At 42.6% G+C, this 16,578-nt stretch overlaps 1 protein-coding gene across 1 annotated transcript; it reads right to left on the bottom strand.

Moving 5' to 3' along the window:
• Nucleotides 1-4,528: 4,528 nt before the first annotated feature.
• On the bottom strand, nucleotides 4,529-13,572 carry LOC100487643 (pancreatic triacylglycerol lipase). The gene is made up of 10 exons (XM_018090013.2): nucleotides 13,265-13,572; nucleotides 12,852-12,900; nucleotides 10,551-10,705; nucleotides 9,386-9,511; nucleotides 8,978-9,112; nucleotides 8,767-8,875; nucleotides 7,785-7,904; nucleotides 7,379-7,498; nucleotides 5,592-5,710; nucleotides 4,529-4,802 (listed from the first exon to the last, which is right to left on the bottom strand). Exons 2-10 carry the CDS (start codon nucleotides 12,898-12,900, stop codon nucleotides 4,692-4,694), a joined length of 1,044 nt encoding a protein of 347 aa, XP_017945502.1. The 5' UTR covers nucleotides 13,265-13,572; the 3' UTR covers nucleotides 4,529-4,691.
• Nucleotides 13,573-16,578: the final 3,006 nt, after the last annotated feature.

Genomic DNA, 16,578 nt, shown 5'->3' with positions numbered 1-16,578 from the left:
ATATAGGCACAGTGTAACCCCCATATCCTATACACACAGTAACTGTATAATATATAGGCACGGTGTAACCCCCATATCCTATACACACAGTAACTGTATAATATATAGGCACGGTGTAACCCCCATATCCTATACACCACAGTAACTGTATAATATATAGGCACGGCGTAACCCCCATATCCTATACACACAGTAACTGTATAATATATAGGCACGGCGTAACCCCCATATCCTATACACACAGTAACTGTATAATATATAGGCACGGCGTAACCCCCATATCCTATACACACAGTAACTGTATAATATATAGGCACAGCGTAACCCCCATATCCTATACACACAGTAACTGTATAATATATAGGCACAGTGTAACCCCCCATATCCTATACACACAGTAACTGTATAATATATAGGCACAGTGTAACCCCCATATCCTATACACACAGTAACACGTGTAACCCCCATATTCCTATACACACAGTAACTGTATAATATATAGGCACAGTGTAACCCCCATATCCTATACACACAGTAACTGTATAATATATAGGCACAGTGTAACCCCCATATCCTATACACACAGTAACTGTATAATATATAGGCACAGTGTAACCCCCATATCCTATACACACAGTAACTGTATAATATATAGGCACAGTGTAACCCCCATATCCTATACACACAGTAACTGTATAATATATAGGCACAGTGTAACCCCCATATCCTATACACACAGTAACTGTATAATATATAGGCACAGTGTAACCCCCATATCCTATACACACAGTAACTGTATAATATATAGGCACAGTGTAACCCCCATATCCTATACACACAGTAACTGTATAATATATAGACACAGTGTAACCCCCATATCCTATACACACAGTAACTGTATAATATATAGGCACAGTGTAACCCCCATATCCTATACACACAGTAACTGTATAATATATAGGCACAGGTGTAACCCCCATATCCTATACACACAGTAACTGTATAATATATAGGCACAGTGTAACCCCCATATCCTATACACACAGTAACTGTATAATATATAGGCACAGTGTAACCCCCATATCCTATACACACAGTAACTGTATAATATATAGGCACGGTGTAACCCCCATATCCTATACACACAGTAACTGTATAATATATAGACACAGTGTAACCCCCATATCCTATACCACAATAAACTGCACACACGGGGCTATCACTAACTGCCCAAACACAGAGTTTTCCAATACAGTTTATTTTCGAGATTCTTAGAAGCCCAAGGTTACTGGGATATAAATATAGTGACTCTGGGCAGGTAAAACACAGTATTGATGAGGGGAGGCTGAAACATCCCCCATGTCCCCTGTATGTACATATCTGTATTTCTATAGTCCTGCTATGTACTCAGCACTGCCAGTGTTAAGAAAACACTAATAGAATTTACAGGGGGACAAACACTGCAATAAATACAAATATGAAATATAAGTAGGTTAAGAGGAAGAAAGTCCCTGACCCTCAGAGCTTACAATCTAAGAGGAGGGCTTATGTACAGGCATAAATATGTGGGTAAAATGTGCTGCTATTCACAGTGGCTGGGGGGCACCCAGGGGGATGTATGTTTCACCTTCAAATTAACCTTTAGTGTCATGTAGAAAGTGTTATTCTTAGACAATGTGCAATTGGTCTTCATTTTTTATTATTTGTAGTTGTTTAGTTATTTACATTTTTGCTCAGCAGCTCTCCATTTCGGACTTTCACCAGCTATTTAGTTGCTAAGGTCCAAATTACCTTAGCAACCAGGCAGCAGTTTGGATGAGAGAAAGAAAAAGAAATAGAGGAGGTCCAAAAGGAGAAGAAGAAGTTATAAAAAGTAACAATAAAACTGGAGCCTCACAGAGCAATAGGGTTTGGCTGCCGGGGTCAGTGACCCCCATTTGAAAGCTGCAAAGAGTCAGAAGAAGGGAAATAATTCAAAAACTATAAAGTAAATAATGAAGACCAATTGAAAAGCTGGCTATTCAATAATGTACTAAATGTTACGTTAATGGTGAACCATCCCTTTAAGACAGAACCAGATACCAAGCTGGGGCCCTTACTCTGTTCTGGGGGTACCAAGACAACACACTGGGGCTCATTTATAAACAGCGGGCAAACCTGCACCTGGGCAGTAACCCATAGCAACCAATCTGTCATTAGATTTCTCCAGCCAGCTCAAGGTGGAACAATGAAATCAAGCTTCTGATTGGTTGCTGCCTAGGTGCAAATTTGCCCAGTGTTTATAAATAACCCCCGTCGCCCTTTTATTGCCCAAAGGCACCCAGTGCCGTTTGTTACTCTGAGAATACAGGCCCCCTATTCCCAAACATACACGGGTACATTGCGTCCAATCAGTCCCTGCACATATGGAATTCCTGGTGGAGGCAACAGTGCATTCTGGGAAAAAAATACTGCTGCATTGTGGGAAAATTATGCCAATTTGCCCCATTAAACAGCTCTTTGCTCACTGCACTATAGTCTAAATAGGGCCTCTTTGTTTTTGTTGGGGGGAGCCTGGGGGGGGGCCCAGACCTTCTAGGGACCCCACTTTCCTGTAACCTGTCTGTGCCAGTCCTGTTACAATTACCCAGGGGGGCTGCAATTATTTTTCTTGGGCCCCAATATAAGAGACTTGTGATGCCACTGATTGTGCCCAAACTGTGCCGACTTTTATCCATTATGGCTAATAAGCAGATTTACATAGAACCCCAATATCCTGATGATAGGGAAATACACTCTATGTTGAGGGGAGCTCTGATTCTTGTATTACGTTACGTATACTGTAGAGTATACGTATATCTTCAATTTTTATTATTTGTAGTTATTTGTTTAATTATTGCAGTTTTTGATCAGCAGATTTCCAGTTTGTCATTTCAGCAGTTATCTGGTTGCTAGGGTCCAAAGTACCTTAACAACCGGTTTGAATGAGAGGCCAGTATATGAATAAGAGACATTTGTATTACAAAATAACAATAAAACTGGAGCCTCACAGAGCAATAGGGTTTGGCTGCCGGGGTCAGTGACCCCCATTTGAAAGCTGCAAAGATGTAGAAGTTGAAGGCAAATAATTATACAACTACACAAGATAAATAATGAAGACCAATAGCAAAATTGCTAGGATATTACTGGCCTTATCACCCATGTTTGCACCCACTTACAGCCAGGAACCAGGCACACAGGGTCCCGAGAATTTTTTAATTGGAGAATTAGGATTAATATCACCCTAAGGAGAACTAAACTCTAAGATGAATATAGCTAGAAACTCCATATTTTATATAATGAACTCATTGCTCCAGCCTAAAGGTTCAGCGTCTCTATAGTAGTAATGATTTGGGCCTTTAAAGTTGTCACAGGAGCTCTCCATCTGATTCTGTTAGATGTGTCAGTGACACTGCACATGCTCAGTCGGCTCCGGGCAGCTGAGAATAAAGCTGAGCTTAGGGGTCGTCGCAAATTATCAAGCAGAAAATGAGGTCATGTACTAATACTAGGGATTATATGCTTATATTCTATATATACAGTATATTGTGTGCCGGTCCCTAAGCTCAGGTAAGTGACATTTATATTCTATATATACAGTATATTGTGCGTCGGCCCCTAAGCTCAGGTAGGTGACATTTATATTCTATATATATATATACAGTATATTGTTCGTCGGCCCCTAAGCTCAGGTAGGTGACAATTATATTCTATATATACAGTATAATGTTTGTCGGTCCCTAAACTCAGGTTTTATTGTGCCAATTATATTCTATATACACAGTATATTGTGCGTCGGTCCCTAAAGTCAGGTTATATTGTGCCAATTATATTCTATATATCCAGTATATTGTGCGTCAGTCCCTAAGCTCAGGTAAGTGACATTTATATTCTATATATATATACAGTATATTGTTCGTCGGTCCCTAAGCTCAGGTAGGTGACATTTTATATTCTATATACACAGTATATTGTGCGTCGGTCCCTAAGCTCAGGTTAGATTGTGCCAATTATATTTTATATATACAGTATATTGTGCGTCAGTCCCTAAGCTCAGGTAAGTGACATTTATATTCTATATATATATACAGTATATTGTTCGTCGGTCCCTAAGCTCAGGTAGGTGACATTTTATATTCTATATACACAGTATATTGTGCGTCGGTCCCTAAGCTCAGGTTATATTGTGCCAATTATATTCTATATACACAGTATATTGTGCGTCGGTCCCTAAACTCAGGTTATATTGTGCCAATTATATTTTATATATACAGTATATTGTGCGTCAGTCCCAAAGCTCAGGTAAGTGACATTTATATTCTATATATACAGTATATTGTGCCTCAGTCCCTAAGCTCAGGTTATATTGTGCCAATTATATTCTATATATACAGTATATTGTGCGTCAGTCCCTAAGCTCAGGTTATATTGTGACCCAGTGAATTCTGGGGAATACTCTATTCTGATTCGCTGCCGAGGTGCCGTAAGTACAGAGAGTTACAGGAGACAGTTGAGCACTAAAGCTTTAATTGGAGACGAGGTTTTCGATTGGCTGTTGGGGCGCCAAGTTGGATTAAGGGGTACTGAGTTGGATTAAGGGGTGCTGAGTTGGATTAAGGGGTGCTGAGTTGGATTAAGGGGTGCTGAGTTGGATTAAGGGGTGCTGAGTTGGATTAAGGGGTGCTGAGATAAAAGACTTGGCTGGAGGAGGTGACGCCCCGGTAAGTGTCTGCGTAGTGACCCATCTTGGGGCATCCGGCACTGGGGCAGGATTTGCAGCTCCCCTACGGGAAAAGACATTGAAATAATCAATAATAATAATAATAATAAGCAGAAACTTTATAGGATTTTTCATTTTACTTTTGTTTTTCATTAAAGGGGAAGTTCAACTTTAAGTTAACTATTAGTCCAAGGCCATTTCTAAGCAACTTTTCAATTGGTCTTCATTATTAATTATTTATAGTTTTATCATTATTTGCCTTCTTCTTCTGACTCTTTCCAGCTTTCAAATGGGGGTCACTGACCCCGGCAGCCAAACCCTATTGCTCTGTGAGGCTCCAGTTTTATTGTTATTGTTACTTTTTATGCCTTACTTTTCAACTTAGACCCTCTCCTATTCATATATCAGTCTCTCATTCAAACCGCTCCCTGGTTGTTAAGGTAATTTGGACCCTAGCAACCCTAGATGGCTGCTGAAACTCCAAACTGTAGAGCTGCTAAACAAAAAGCAAAGTAACTAAAAAACTACAAATAATAAAAAATGAAGACCAATTGCAAATTGTCTCAGAATATTACTCTTTACATCATACTTAACTCAAAGGTGGACAACCCCTTTAATGCAGACTCGGGCAGTTCAGTCTTTAACCCAACTTGCCTCATTTGCCGTATCTGAGCTCAGGGGGGTATCTGTGAGAATCAGGTCTGGGCCGGTGGGTCCCACCAGGGGTCCGAGCCTGGATATCACTAGTACCTAGTGTACTAGTGCCTCCCCCTTGGTGTAGGATGCCGGTAGTTTCTAAGAGCTGGAGAATTGAACGTTTAGCCCCTTTGCTACGAGTTAAGGGGACACTTACCCTCTGATAGGTGTCCCAGTTGGCGCAGGGGTAGCTGGCGAATGTGCCCGAGTTGCCGATACTGTCTGTGTAGTACTTGATAGCGCGCATGTGGTTACAGGTAACAAAGTTAACAACCCCTGTAGGGACAGAAACAAAGGTGAGTTACATGGGAAGCTGCCATAGTGAGAGCCTGTCTTATTATATAGATTATTATTATATTAACAGATATACTGTATATTATTACCCCCAGCTCTGCTTGAAATGCAAAAAAAATATCTTCTACCCTCCAGTTTTTCCTTATTTTTATATCCAATTCCTTGTCTATTGGTTTTGCCCTTTTCATAGAGAAGCCTCACAAGTCATAGAGAAACCTCACAAGTCAAAGAGAAGCCTCACAAGTCATAGAGAAACCTCACAAGTCAAGAGAAGCCTCACAAGTCATAGAGAAACCTCACAAGTCAAAGAGAAGCCTCACAAGTCATAGAGAAACCTCACAAGTCATAGAGAAGCCTCACAAGTCATAGAGAAGCCTCACAAGTCATAGAGAAACGTCACAAGTCAAAGAGAAGCCTCACAAGTCATAGAGAAACCTCACAAGTCATAGAGAAGCCTCACAAGTCATAGAGAAACCTCACAAGTCATAGAGAAGCCTCACAAGTCATAGAGAAACCTCACAAGTCAAAGAGAAGCCTCACAAGTCATAGAGAAACCTCACAAGTCAAGAGAAGCCTCACAAGTCATAGAGAAGCCTCACAAGTCATAGAGAAGCCTCACAAGTCATAGAGAAGCCTCACAAGTCATAGAGAAGCCTCACAAGTCATAGAGAAGCCTCACAAGTCATAGAGAAGCCTCACAAGTCATAGAGAAGCCTCACAAGTCATAGAGAAACCTCACAAGTCATAGAGAAGCCTCACAAGTCATAGAGAAGCCTCACAAGTCATAGAGAAGCCTCACAAGTCATAGAGAAGCCTCACAAGTCATAGAGAAGCCTCACAAGTCATAGAGAAGCCTCACAAGTCATAGAGAAACCTCACAAGTCATAGAGAAGCCCAGTCAAGAACCTCACAAGTCATAGAGAAGCCTCAACAAGTCATAGAGAAGCCTCACAAGTCATAGAGAAGCCTCACAAGTCATAGAGAAGCCTCACAAGTCATAGAGAAGCCTCACAAGTCATAGAGAAACCTCACAAGTCAAAGAGAAGCCTCACAAGTCATAGAGAAGCCTCACAAGTCATAGAGAAGCCTCACAAGTCATAGAGAAACCTCACAAGTCATAGAGAAGCCTCACAAGTCAAAGAGAAGCCTCACAAGTCATGCAGAAACCTCACAAGTCATAGAGAAGCCTCACAAGTCATAGAGAAGTCTCACAAGTCATAGAGAAGCCTCACAAGTCATAGAGAAGCCTCACAAGTCATAGAGAAGCCTCACAAGTCATAGAGAAGCCTCACAAGTCATAGAGAAGCCTCACAAGTCATAGAGAAGCCGTCTTGTGTCCCATCTGCTTCTTCTTCAACTTTGCTATCTCCTTCATCCTTGAGTTGGGGGGTGAGGGGGTCACATGTAATAATGTTTGTCTGAGCCATTTTGTATCTCTGCTCGGATAGAGAAGTGTGGGCTGAGAGTGGTGTTGGTGAGTTGGCTGGAGTGTGGGTATTGGGACTGGCAGTGTGTGTGGGGGGGCAGGGTATTTTTAGCCATAGGAATTTGGCCAATGGGTTAGTTAGGTGCCAACCTGCCCCGTACGCCAGTCCCAGGGCCCAGGAAGGGCAGATTCTGTGTTCCAGTGATTGTGAGAAATATATTTACCGTTCCAGATATCTTCCACATTGACGTTTGGGATCTCAATATTCTGGGGGCACCCTGGCATGTGAACCCCTCCGTTAGGGAAGAAATCCAGGTGGCCAATCACTTGGCTCATTCCAAACCCTGAAACGAATAGAGGACAAACGTCACTTTATACAGAGGAACGTTTAACCCCACATTCAGTTGCAGTTCCGGGGGGTTGGTGTGACGGCCCTCCTGCTCTGATTGGGGGGATTTAGCCAGGGCAGTTGTCTGATTGGCTGATTGGTACCCAGTGGGAGAGAATCATTACTATAGGCGCTTACACCCCAGTATTAGGAAGTTGCTCCTTAGTGTTGGGTACTTAGGAAGCGCTCAGGGGCCCCTCTGCATGGGGGGTAGGGGGTTATGTACTAAGAAATGGACTCACCAAGGCTTGGGACCAAAGGGCCGGCATCAGTGTGAATGACATCGACCAGAGCCGCGTCGGAGGTATCCAGCCGGACTTCTGCGGGGGTGTTCTGGAAGTAAGGCTCGGCTGGGTCCAGGCCTGGGGTACACACAGGGGATCAAAAGATAGGGGCAGTGAGTGGGCACTTGCCCTGGGTCCTCAGTAAGTGGGCACTTGCCCTGGGTCCTCAGTGAGTGGACACTTGCCCTGGATTCTCAGTGAGTGAGCACTTGCCCTGGGTTCTCAGTGAGTGGACACTTGCCCTGGATTCTCAGTGAGTGGACACTTGCCCTGGATTCTCAGTGAGTGAGCACTTGCCCTGGGTCCTCAGTGAGTGGGCACTTGCCCTGGGTCCTCAGTGAGTGGGCACTTGCCCTGGGTCCTCAGTGAGTGGTATGATTGGACATGGTCGATTTTGCTTTTTGTTTATAACCAAATCAGAAGAACCACTACTGGACTGACACTTCTACTGGTGATACCACTGGTGCCATTAAGCTCCACCCACATTAAAAATTGGCTGCTTCCACCTGCCATGGTCAGAATCATAGGAGCCTTAGTTACCTACTGTTGGATAACAATTTTCCTTCAGCTCTAAATGGATTTATCCAACTGAAGATCCCAGACCCTCCTGACCTCCAGCTGCTCCTCAGTGAAGACTCCATTTGTGTTATTACTTCAACATTTTTGTTTGGCCACTTTGGTCACTGCTGCTCAGTGTTACACTGTAATCAGGGGGATGATACAACACATGGTTGACCGAGTTACCAAGATGAGGGTATTTTTTAATCCCTCAAGAATGACCATCAGGAACAGATTCTAGATTGGATTATTAATGAGAGGAGGTGGCCAGGCCAGTGACCTCAGTTGAGTCAAGATGGCCACCAAATTTAATGCAGTTTATAGGGAGGCAAAGGGAGAAAGGGAAGGACTTTTCCTTCAGTCTAGAGATCCCCCTACTCACCGGAGATCCTAGCGATGCCTTTCTGTCTCTTCCCTGCCTCTCCGGCCGCGTGAGCGCCCAAACTGTGCCCGATCAGATGCACATTGGCCGGGGAATAGGCAAAGTTACTCTGGTAATAAAAGAGCCTCATTAGGGGAGGGGCCTAGTTGCACAACAACTCACTAGGAATTGCCCCACTAAGGGGCATAATATCCCCAATCCTGACATGTACCTGAAGGATCTTTACAAAATAGGCCACTTCTGCCCCCACCACCCGCACGTTATTGGAGGCTTGGGAGTACAGGGTGCGGGAGCCACCGCTCCAGTCGACAGCGATACAGTTCACGTCTTCTATTACGAAGAGTTTCTGTGAATAAAGAGAGGCGGCTATTGATTGGCTGAATAATTTCACTTCTGCCCACAAACCCACCAATCCTGTGCCAAGCCCCTGGGGCAACTTCAACTTGGAGCCAAATGGGATTTTATATAAGCTCTATCCCCCATAGCAACCAATGAGATGTTTGCATTTAAACAGGTGACCAGTAAATGAAACCTGCTGATTGGTTGCTATGGGTTACTGCTCCTGGGCAGTGCCTTTTATGACATAAACCCTTCAATAACACAAACAGGACCCCCCTACCTTGCATATGTCTGTGAGCCACGATGAAGTCCCGCTGTCCGTAAACCCATGAATAACGAATCGGGTTTTCCTGCTGGTGCGGAAGTTCGATGATGAGATAGAAGAGGGGGTTATGGCGCTGATTGTCTGAAGGGACAGATGGTTTAATGAGAGAGACATGGGATTCAATTCACAGATTTCCCAAAACTAATATTTCATCTTGTTTATTTAGTGAATAATGTGCCCCCTATTGTAAAATATAAGGATAGTATAAGTCACGAGGAGTTCCTTATAATATATAGTGAATAAAGTGCCCCCTATTGTAACATATAGGGATATTATAAGCCCCCGAGGGGTTCCTTATAATATATAGTGAATAAAGTGCCCCCTATTGTAACATATAGGGATAATAAGCCCCCGAGGAGTTCCTTATAATATATAGTGAATAAAGTGCCCCCTATTGTAACATATAAGGATATTATAAGTCACAGAGGAGTTCCTTATAATATATAGTGAGTAAAGTACCCCCTATTGTAACATATAGGGATATTATAAGTCCCAGAGGAGTTCCTTATAATATATAGTGAATAAAGTACCCCCTATTGTAACATATAAGGATATTATAAGTCCCAGAGGAGTTCCTTATAATATATAGTGAGTAAAGTACCCCCTATTGTAACATATAGGGATATTATAAGTCACAGAGGAGTTCCTTATAATATATAGTGAATAAAGTACCCCCTATTGTAACATATAGGGATATTATAAGTCCCCGAGGAGTTCCTTATAATATATAGTGAATAAAGTACCCCCTATTGTAACATATAAGGATATTATAAGTCACAGAGGAGTTCCATGATCATATAAAAACACAAGGCCAAAGGCAGAGGTCATGGAACTCCTGGGGTAACTTCTAATATTCTCATATTTTACAACAGGGGGAACTTTATTTATTATAATATACAAGTTACAAGTGAGTCATGTGACAGAAATGACATCACTAAGCTCCGATTATAACTGATGACATCACTAAGCACCGTTTATAAGGATATAATTTACACTTTAGTCCCATAGGGAAATGACCCAACTGTATATTATATATATATATATACACCTATACAGAACTGTCACCAATATCTTGGCATTGGGCTTACTGGTACCATAAACAGCCCTGCACCCCAGTTACCTGGAAGCTGTTCTGGTTGGACCGGGTGTACAGCAGGAAACGGGTGTTAATCTTCTCCGGAGCCCATGGTAACTTGGTGATTGGCCTTTGCACCGTGCCGGCGTATGGGCTGGTATCAGCGAAGCACCCGATTCGGTCGTAGCAAACCTGCGCTCCTGGGGGGCATGAAAGGAACCGTCATTTGGGTTTCAGCCAATAAATATGGTGGAGGAAATCAGACCCCATTCAAACTCACATGTAAGGGAAAGCCTTATAAACTGCAATAGGGGCCCCAGTCAATTGTAGGAGGAGCCTAGACAGGGACTTTTAGCCAATAACAGACAGTGTGCCCATGTTTATGCCCCTCCCCATCACTGCCCCTGCAGCACAGCCTTATTGAGAAACCTACATAGAAGCAGAACAGGGGCTGCTGTGAGACCAGGGGGTTCCCTGTCAATGTGGGAATTGTGGGGAATCAGTTGATGAGGATGGTTGGAAGGATGGAGACGAGAGAGAGAAGATGCTGGGAGTTGTTGCAGATAGAAACTGGGGGGAAAGCTGCTTGTATTTACAAAGTGGAAGAAGCAGCAGTGCAGGGAGTGAAACCTGCCCCCCCCCCCCATGTTGTATTGACCATGGTGTCCTCATATCATAAATTCATACTTATTAATTATATAATATACATTATCCCCTATTTAAATTAAAAAGGGTATTAGCAGTCAAACAGTGTGTAGTTTGTATTGTCTTGGTGATTTCTAACATCCTTATAACTTACAGCAGGGGCTACATTATCCTATAACTCAGCCTGCAGCCTTGTGCCTTTATATGGGCACAGAACCCCTCAGTGACTGCTAATATCCTTATCATTTACAGTAGGGGGTACATTATCCCTTATAATACATGAGTGATACTCAGAGTTCCCTGTATAACTCAGCCTGCAGCCTTGTGCCTTTATATGGGGGGCACAGAACCCCTCAGTGACTGCTAATATCCTTATCATTTACAGTAGGGGGTACATTATCCCTTATAATACATGAGTGATACTCAGAGTTCCCTGTATAACTCAGCCTGCAGCCTTGTGCCTTTATATGGGCACAGAACCCCTCAGTGACTGCTAATATCCTTATCATTTACAGTAGGGGGTACATTATCCCTTATAATACATGAGTGATACTCAGAGTTCCCTGTATAAATCAGCCTGCAGCCTTGTGCCTTTATATGGGGGGCACAGAACCCCTCAGTGACTGCTAATATCCTTATCATTTACAGTAGGGGGTACATTATCCCTTATAATACATGAGTGATACTCAGAGTTCCCTGTATAACTCAGCCTGCAGCCTTGTGCCTTTATATGGGCACAGAACCCCTCAGTGACTGCTAATATCCTTATCATTTACAGTAGGGGGTACATTATCCTTATAATACATGAGTGATACTCAGAGTTCCCTGTATAACTCAGCCTGCAGCCTTGTGCCTTTATATGGGGGGCACAGAACCCCTCAGTGACTGCTAATATCCTTATCATTTACAGTAGGGGGTACATTATCCCTTATAATACATGAGTGATACTCAGAGTTCCCTGTATAACTCAGCCTGCAGCCTTGTGCCTTTATATGGGCACAGAACCCCTCAGTGACTGCTAATATCCTTATCATTTACAGTAGGGGGTACATTATCCCTTATAATACATGAGTGATACTCAGAGTTCCCTGTATAACTCAGCCTGCAGCCTTGTGCCTTTATATGGGGGGCACAGAACCCCTCAGTGACTGCTAATATCCTTATCATTTACAGTAGGGGGTACATTATCCCTTATAATACATGAGTGATACTCAGAGTTCCCTGTATAACTCAGCCTGCAGCCTTGTGCCTTTATATGGGGGGCACAGAACCCCTCAGTGACTGCTAATATCCTTATCATTTACAGTAGGGGGTACATTATCCCTTATAATACATGAGTGATACTCAGAGTTCCCTGTATAACTCAGCCTGCAGCCTTGTGCCTTTATATGGGGGGCACAGAACCCCTCAGTGACTGCTAATATCCTTATCATTTACAGTAGGGGGTACATTATCCCTTATAATACATGAGTGATACTCAGAGTTCCCTGTATAACTCAGCCTGCAGCCTTGTGCCTTTATATGGGCACAGAACCCCTCAGGGACTGCTAATATCCTTATCATTTATAGTAGGGGGTACATTATAGTTACTGTAATGTAAAGGTAATTAAGTTACCAAGCTGTGCCTGATTGGTTGCTGCAAGTTGGGGGGATAGAGGTACAAGGAACTTGCCCCTGCCTGGGGCACTAACAGAACCTTACCTTGTACCACAGAGAGGAAGCAGAGGGCTAATGCCCAGGTCAGATGCATCTGGGAAGAGAAAAACAAATTATTTGTTTCAAATCTGAGAGTCAGTGATGTCACAGCAAACATTTCATATGTTTATAAATATATATTTCTATATTATAGGGAGTTCCTGAGAATAAACAGTAATTTAGTACAAAACCCACTTTGCTTTACTATACACATAATCCCACCGCCCCTTCCCTGACACTTTATATACTGACTTACTATTCACATTACTGCACTGTTATACACTTTTTTTTGTAATTTGCACCCCGCAAAGACAGATTTGTACCCCAAATTCTCAGCTATCTCCACTAGGAGATAGAGGGAGTGACAGGGATGTAAAAACTGTAGAAACAATTCTTTATAGAGATCTGTGCCCAGTTACCTTTGCCCGCGGTGCCCGTGCCAGCTGCAGCCCAGAGTGCCAGTCACACTGTACATATATAGAACATTGCGGGGCAGAGAGGAGGAGTCAGTCTCCTATGGATTATCAGCAGCTGAACAGCAAACAGATGGAAATGTGTCCTTGTGTCCCACATACAGTTTGTGTTTCATAACTTCCATGAGAGGAATCCGACCAACATTCCCATAGTCCTGTAATGTACAGCTAGAGTGCCCCCCCGGCAACTGGCACAGATACATAGGCACCCCCATATCCTATACACACAGTAACTGTATAATATATAGGCACGGTGTAACCCCCATATCCTATACACACAGTAACTGTATAATATATAGGCACGGTGTAACCCCCATATCCTATACACACAGTAACTGTATAATATATAGGCACAGTGTAACCCCCATATCCTATACACACAGTAACTGTATAATATATAGGCACAGTGTAACCCCCATATCCTATACACACAGTAACTGTATAATATATAGGCACGGCGTAACCCCCATATCCTATACACACAGTAACTGTATAATATACAGGCACAGTGTAACCCCCATATCCTATACACACAGTAACTGTATAATATATAGGCACAGTGTAACCCCCATATCCTATACACACAGTAACTGTATAATATATAGGCACAGTGTAACCCCTATATCCTATACACACAGTAACTGTATAATATATAGGCACGGCGTAACCCCCATATCCTATACACACAGTAACTGGTATAATATATAGGTGTAACCCCATCTACACCAATTAATAGGTAACCCCATCCTATACACACAGTAACTGTATAATATTTAGGTGTAACCCCCATATCCTATACACACCAGTAACTGTATAATATATAGGCACAGTGTAACCCCCATATCCTATACACACAGTAACTGTATAATATATAGGTGTAACCCCCATATCCTATACACACAGTAACTGTATAATATATAGGTGTAACCCCCATATCCTATACACACAGTAACTGTATATATATAGGTGTAACCCCCATATCCTATACACACCAGTAACTGTATAATATATAGGCACAGTGTAACCCCCCATATCCTATACACACAGTAACTGTATAATATTAGGCATGGTGTAACCCCCATATCCTATACACACAGTAACTGTATAATATATAGGTGTAACCCCCATATCCTATACACACAGTAACTGTATAATATATAGGCACAGTGTAACCCCCTATATCCTATACACACAGTAACTGTATAATATATAGGTGTAACCCCCATATCCTATACACACCAGTAACTGTATAATATATAGCACAGTGTAACCCCCATATCCTATACACACAGTAACTGTATAATATATAGGCACAGTGTAACCCCCATATCCTATACACACAGTAACTGTATAATATATAGGCACAGTGTAACCCCCATATCGTATACACACAGTAACTGTATAATATATAGGCACAGTGTAACCCCCATATCCTATACACACAGTAACTGTATAATATATAGGTGTAACCCCCATATCCTATACACACAGTAACTGTATAATATATAGGCACAGTGTAACCCCCATATCCTATACACACAGTAACTGTATAATATATAGGCACAGTGTAACCCCCATATCGTATACACACAGTAACTGTATAATATATAGGCACAGTGTAACCCCCATATCCTATACACACAGTAACTGTATAATATATAGGTGTAACCCCCATATCCTATACACACAGTAACTGTATAATATATAGGCACAGTGTAACCCCCATATCCTATACACACAGTAACTGTATAATATATAGGCACAGTGTAACCCCCATATCCTATACACACAGTAATTGTATAATATATAGGCACAGTGTAACCCCCATATCCTATACACACAGTAATTGTATAATATATAGGTATGGCGAATATCTTAGCAACTTTTCAATGGGTCTCCAATTTTTTTTTTATTATTTGCCTTTTTCATCTGACACTTTCCAGTTTTGAAATGGGGGTCAGTGACTTGCCCAATGTCCAATCATTTTGCAGGACCAAGCAGGTCAGTTTTGTAGCTCCAACTAGATGATATCGCTTGAAATGGTCAGTTTTGTTGACAGACAAATGATAATTTTATACCAACGTTAGGGGATAAGCTTGCTTCTATGATAGCTAAGAGATCTTTAAAAAACTGCAACGTGTATGGGTAGCTTTACTATCGGTTGCTATACAGCTTTGCTATCGGTTGCTATGCAGCTTTATGCTCGGGCGCTGTGTAAATCTAATGCATTTTTTCCCTACAGTTTTCACTTGGGAGCATTGAATTCAAGGTTATAGGTAAATATATATATTGACTCACAGTACTGATATGGGCAGGTAAATTACACAAGGAGATTATATAACACAAACAGTTCTAATGTGTAGCGCCGGCTCCTTCTGAAAGCTCAGACTCAGGCACACTTTACTGCTGCGCTGCAAGTTGGAGTGTAATCCCCCCCCTCCCCCCCAGCAGCCGATCAGCAGAACAATGGGAAGGGAGCAAGATAGCAGCTCCCAGTAGGTATCAGAATAGCACTCAATAGTAAGAAATCCAAGTCCGGCTTGGGACTCCTCCAGTTACATGGGAGTAGGAGAAACAATAGGTTAGCTGAAAGCAGTTCTAATGTGTAGCGCTGGCTGAAAGCTCAGACTCAGGCACACTTTACTGCTGCGCTGCAAGTTGGAGTGATATCCCCCCCCCTCACCCCCAGCAGCCGATCAGCAGAACAATGGGAAGGGAGCAAGATAGCAGCTCCCAGTAGGTATCAGAATAGCACTCAATAGTAAGAAATCCAAGTCCGGCTTGGGACTCCTCCAGTTACATGGGAGTAGGAGAAACAATAGGTTAGCTGAAAGCAGTTCTAATGTGTAGCGCTGGCTGAAAGCTCAGACTCAGGCACACTTTACTGCTGCGCTGCAAGTTGGAGTGATATCCCCCCCCCTCACCCCCAGCAGCCGATCAGCAGAACAATGGGAAGGGAGCAAGATAGCAGCTCCCAGTAGGTATCAGAATAGCACTCAATAGTAAGAAATCCAAGTCCGGCTTGGGACTCCTCCAGTTACATGGGAGTAGGAGAAACAATAGGTTAGCTGAAAGCAGTTCTAATGTGTAGCGCTGGCTGAAAGCTCAGACTCAGGCACACTTTACTGCTGCGCTGCAAGTTGGAGTGAAATCCCCCCCCTCACCCCCAGCAGCCGATCAGCAGAACAATGGGAAGGGAGCAAGATAGCAGCTCCCAGTAGGTATCAGAATAGCACTCAATAGTAAGAAATCCAAGTCCG

This window comes from Xenopus tropicalis, chromosome 7 (genome assembly GCF_000004195.4).
Source record: "Xenopus tropicalis strain Nigerian chromosome 7, UCB_Xtro_10.0, whole genome shotgun sequence".
Lineage (NCBI taxonomy): Eukaryota > Metazoa > Chordata > Amphibia > Anura > Pipidae > Xenopus > Xenopus tropicalis.
This window is presented reverse-complemented; position numbering and strand designations above follow the sequence as displayed.

Excerpts from the sequence above, each read along its gene's own strand:
- LOC100487643 (XM_018090013.2), bottom strand. The coding sequence starts at position 12,900 with ATGCATCTGACCTGGGCATTAGCCCTCTGCTTCCTCTCTGTGGTACAA. Across the intron at positions 10,706-12,851 it reads CTTCCTCTCTGTGGTACAAG|GAGCGCAGGTTTGCTACGAC; the intron begins GTAAGGTTCTGT and ends CATGCCCCCCAG. Across the intron at positions 9,512-10,550 it reads CCAACCAGAACAGCTTCCAG|ACAATCAGCGCCATAACCCC; the intron begins GTAACTGGGGTG and ends CTGTCCCTTCAG.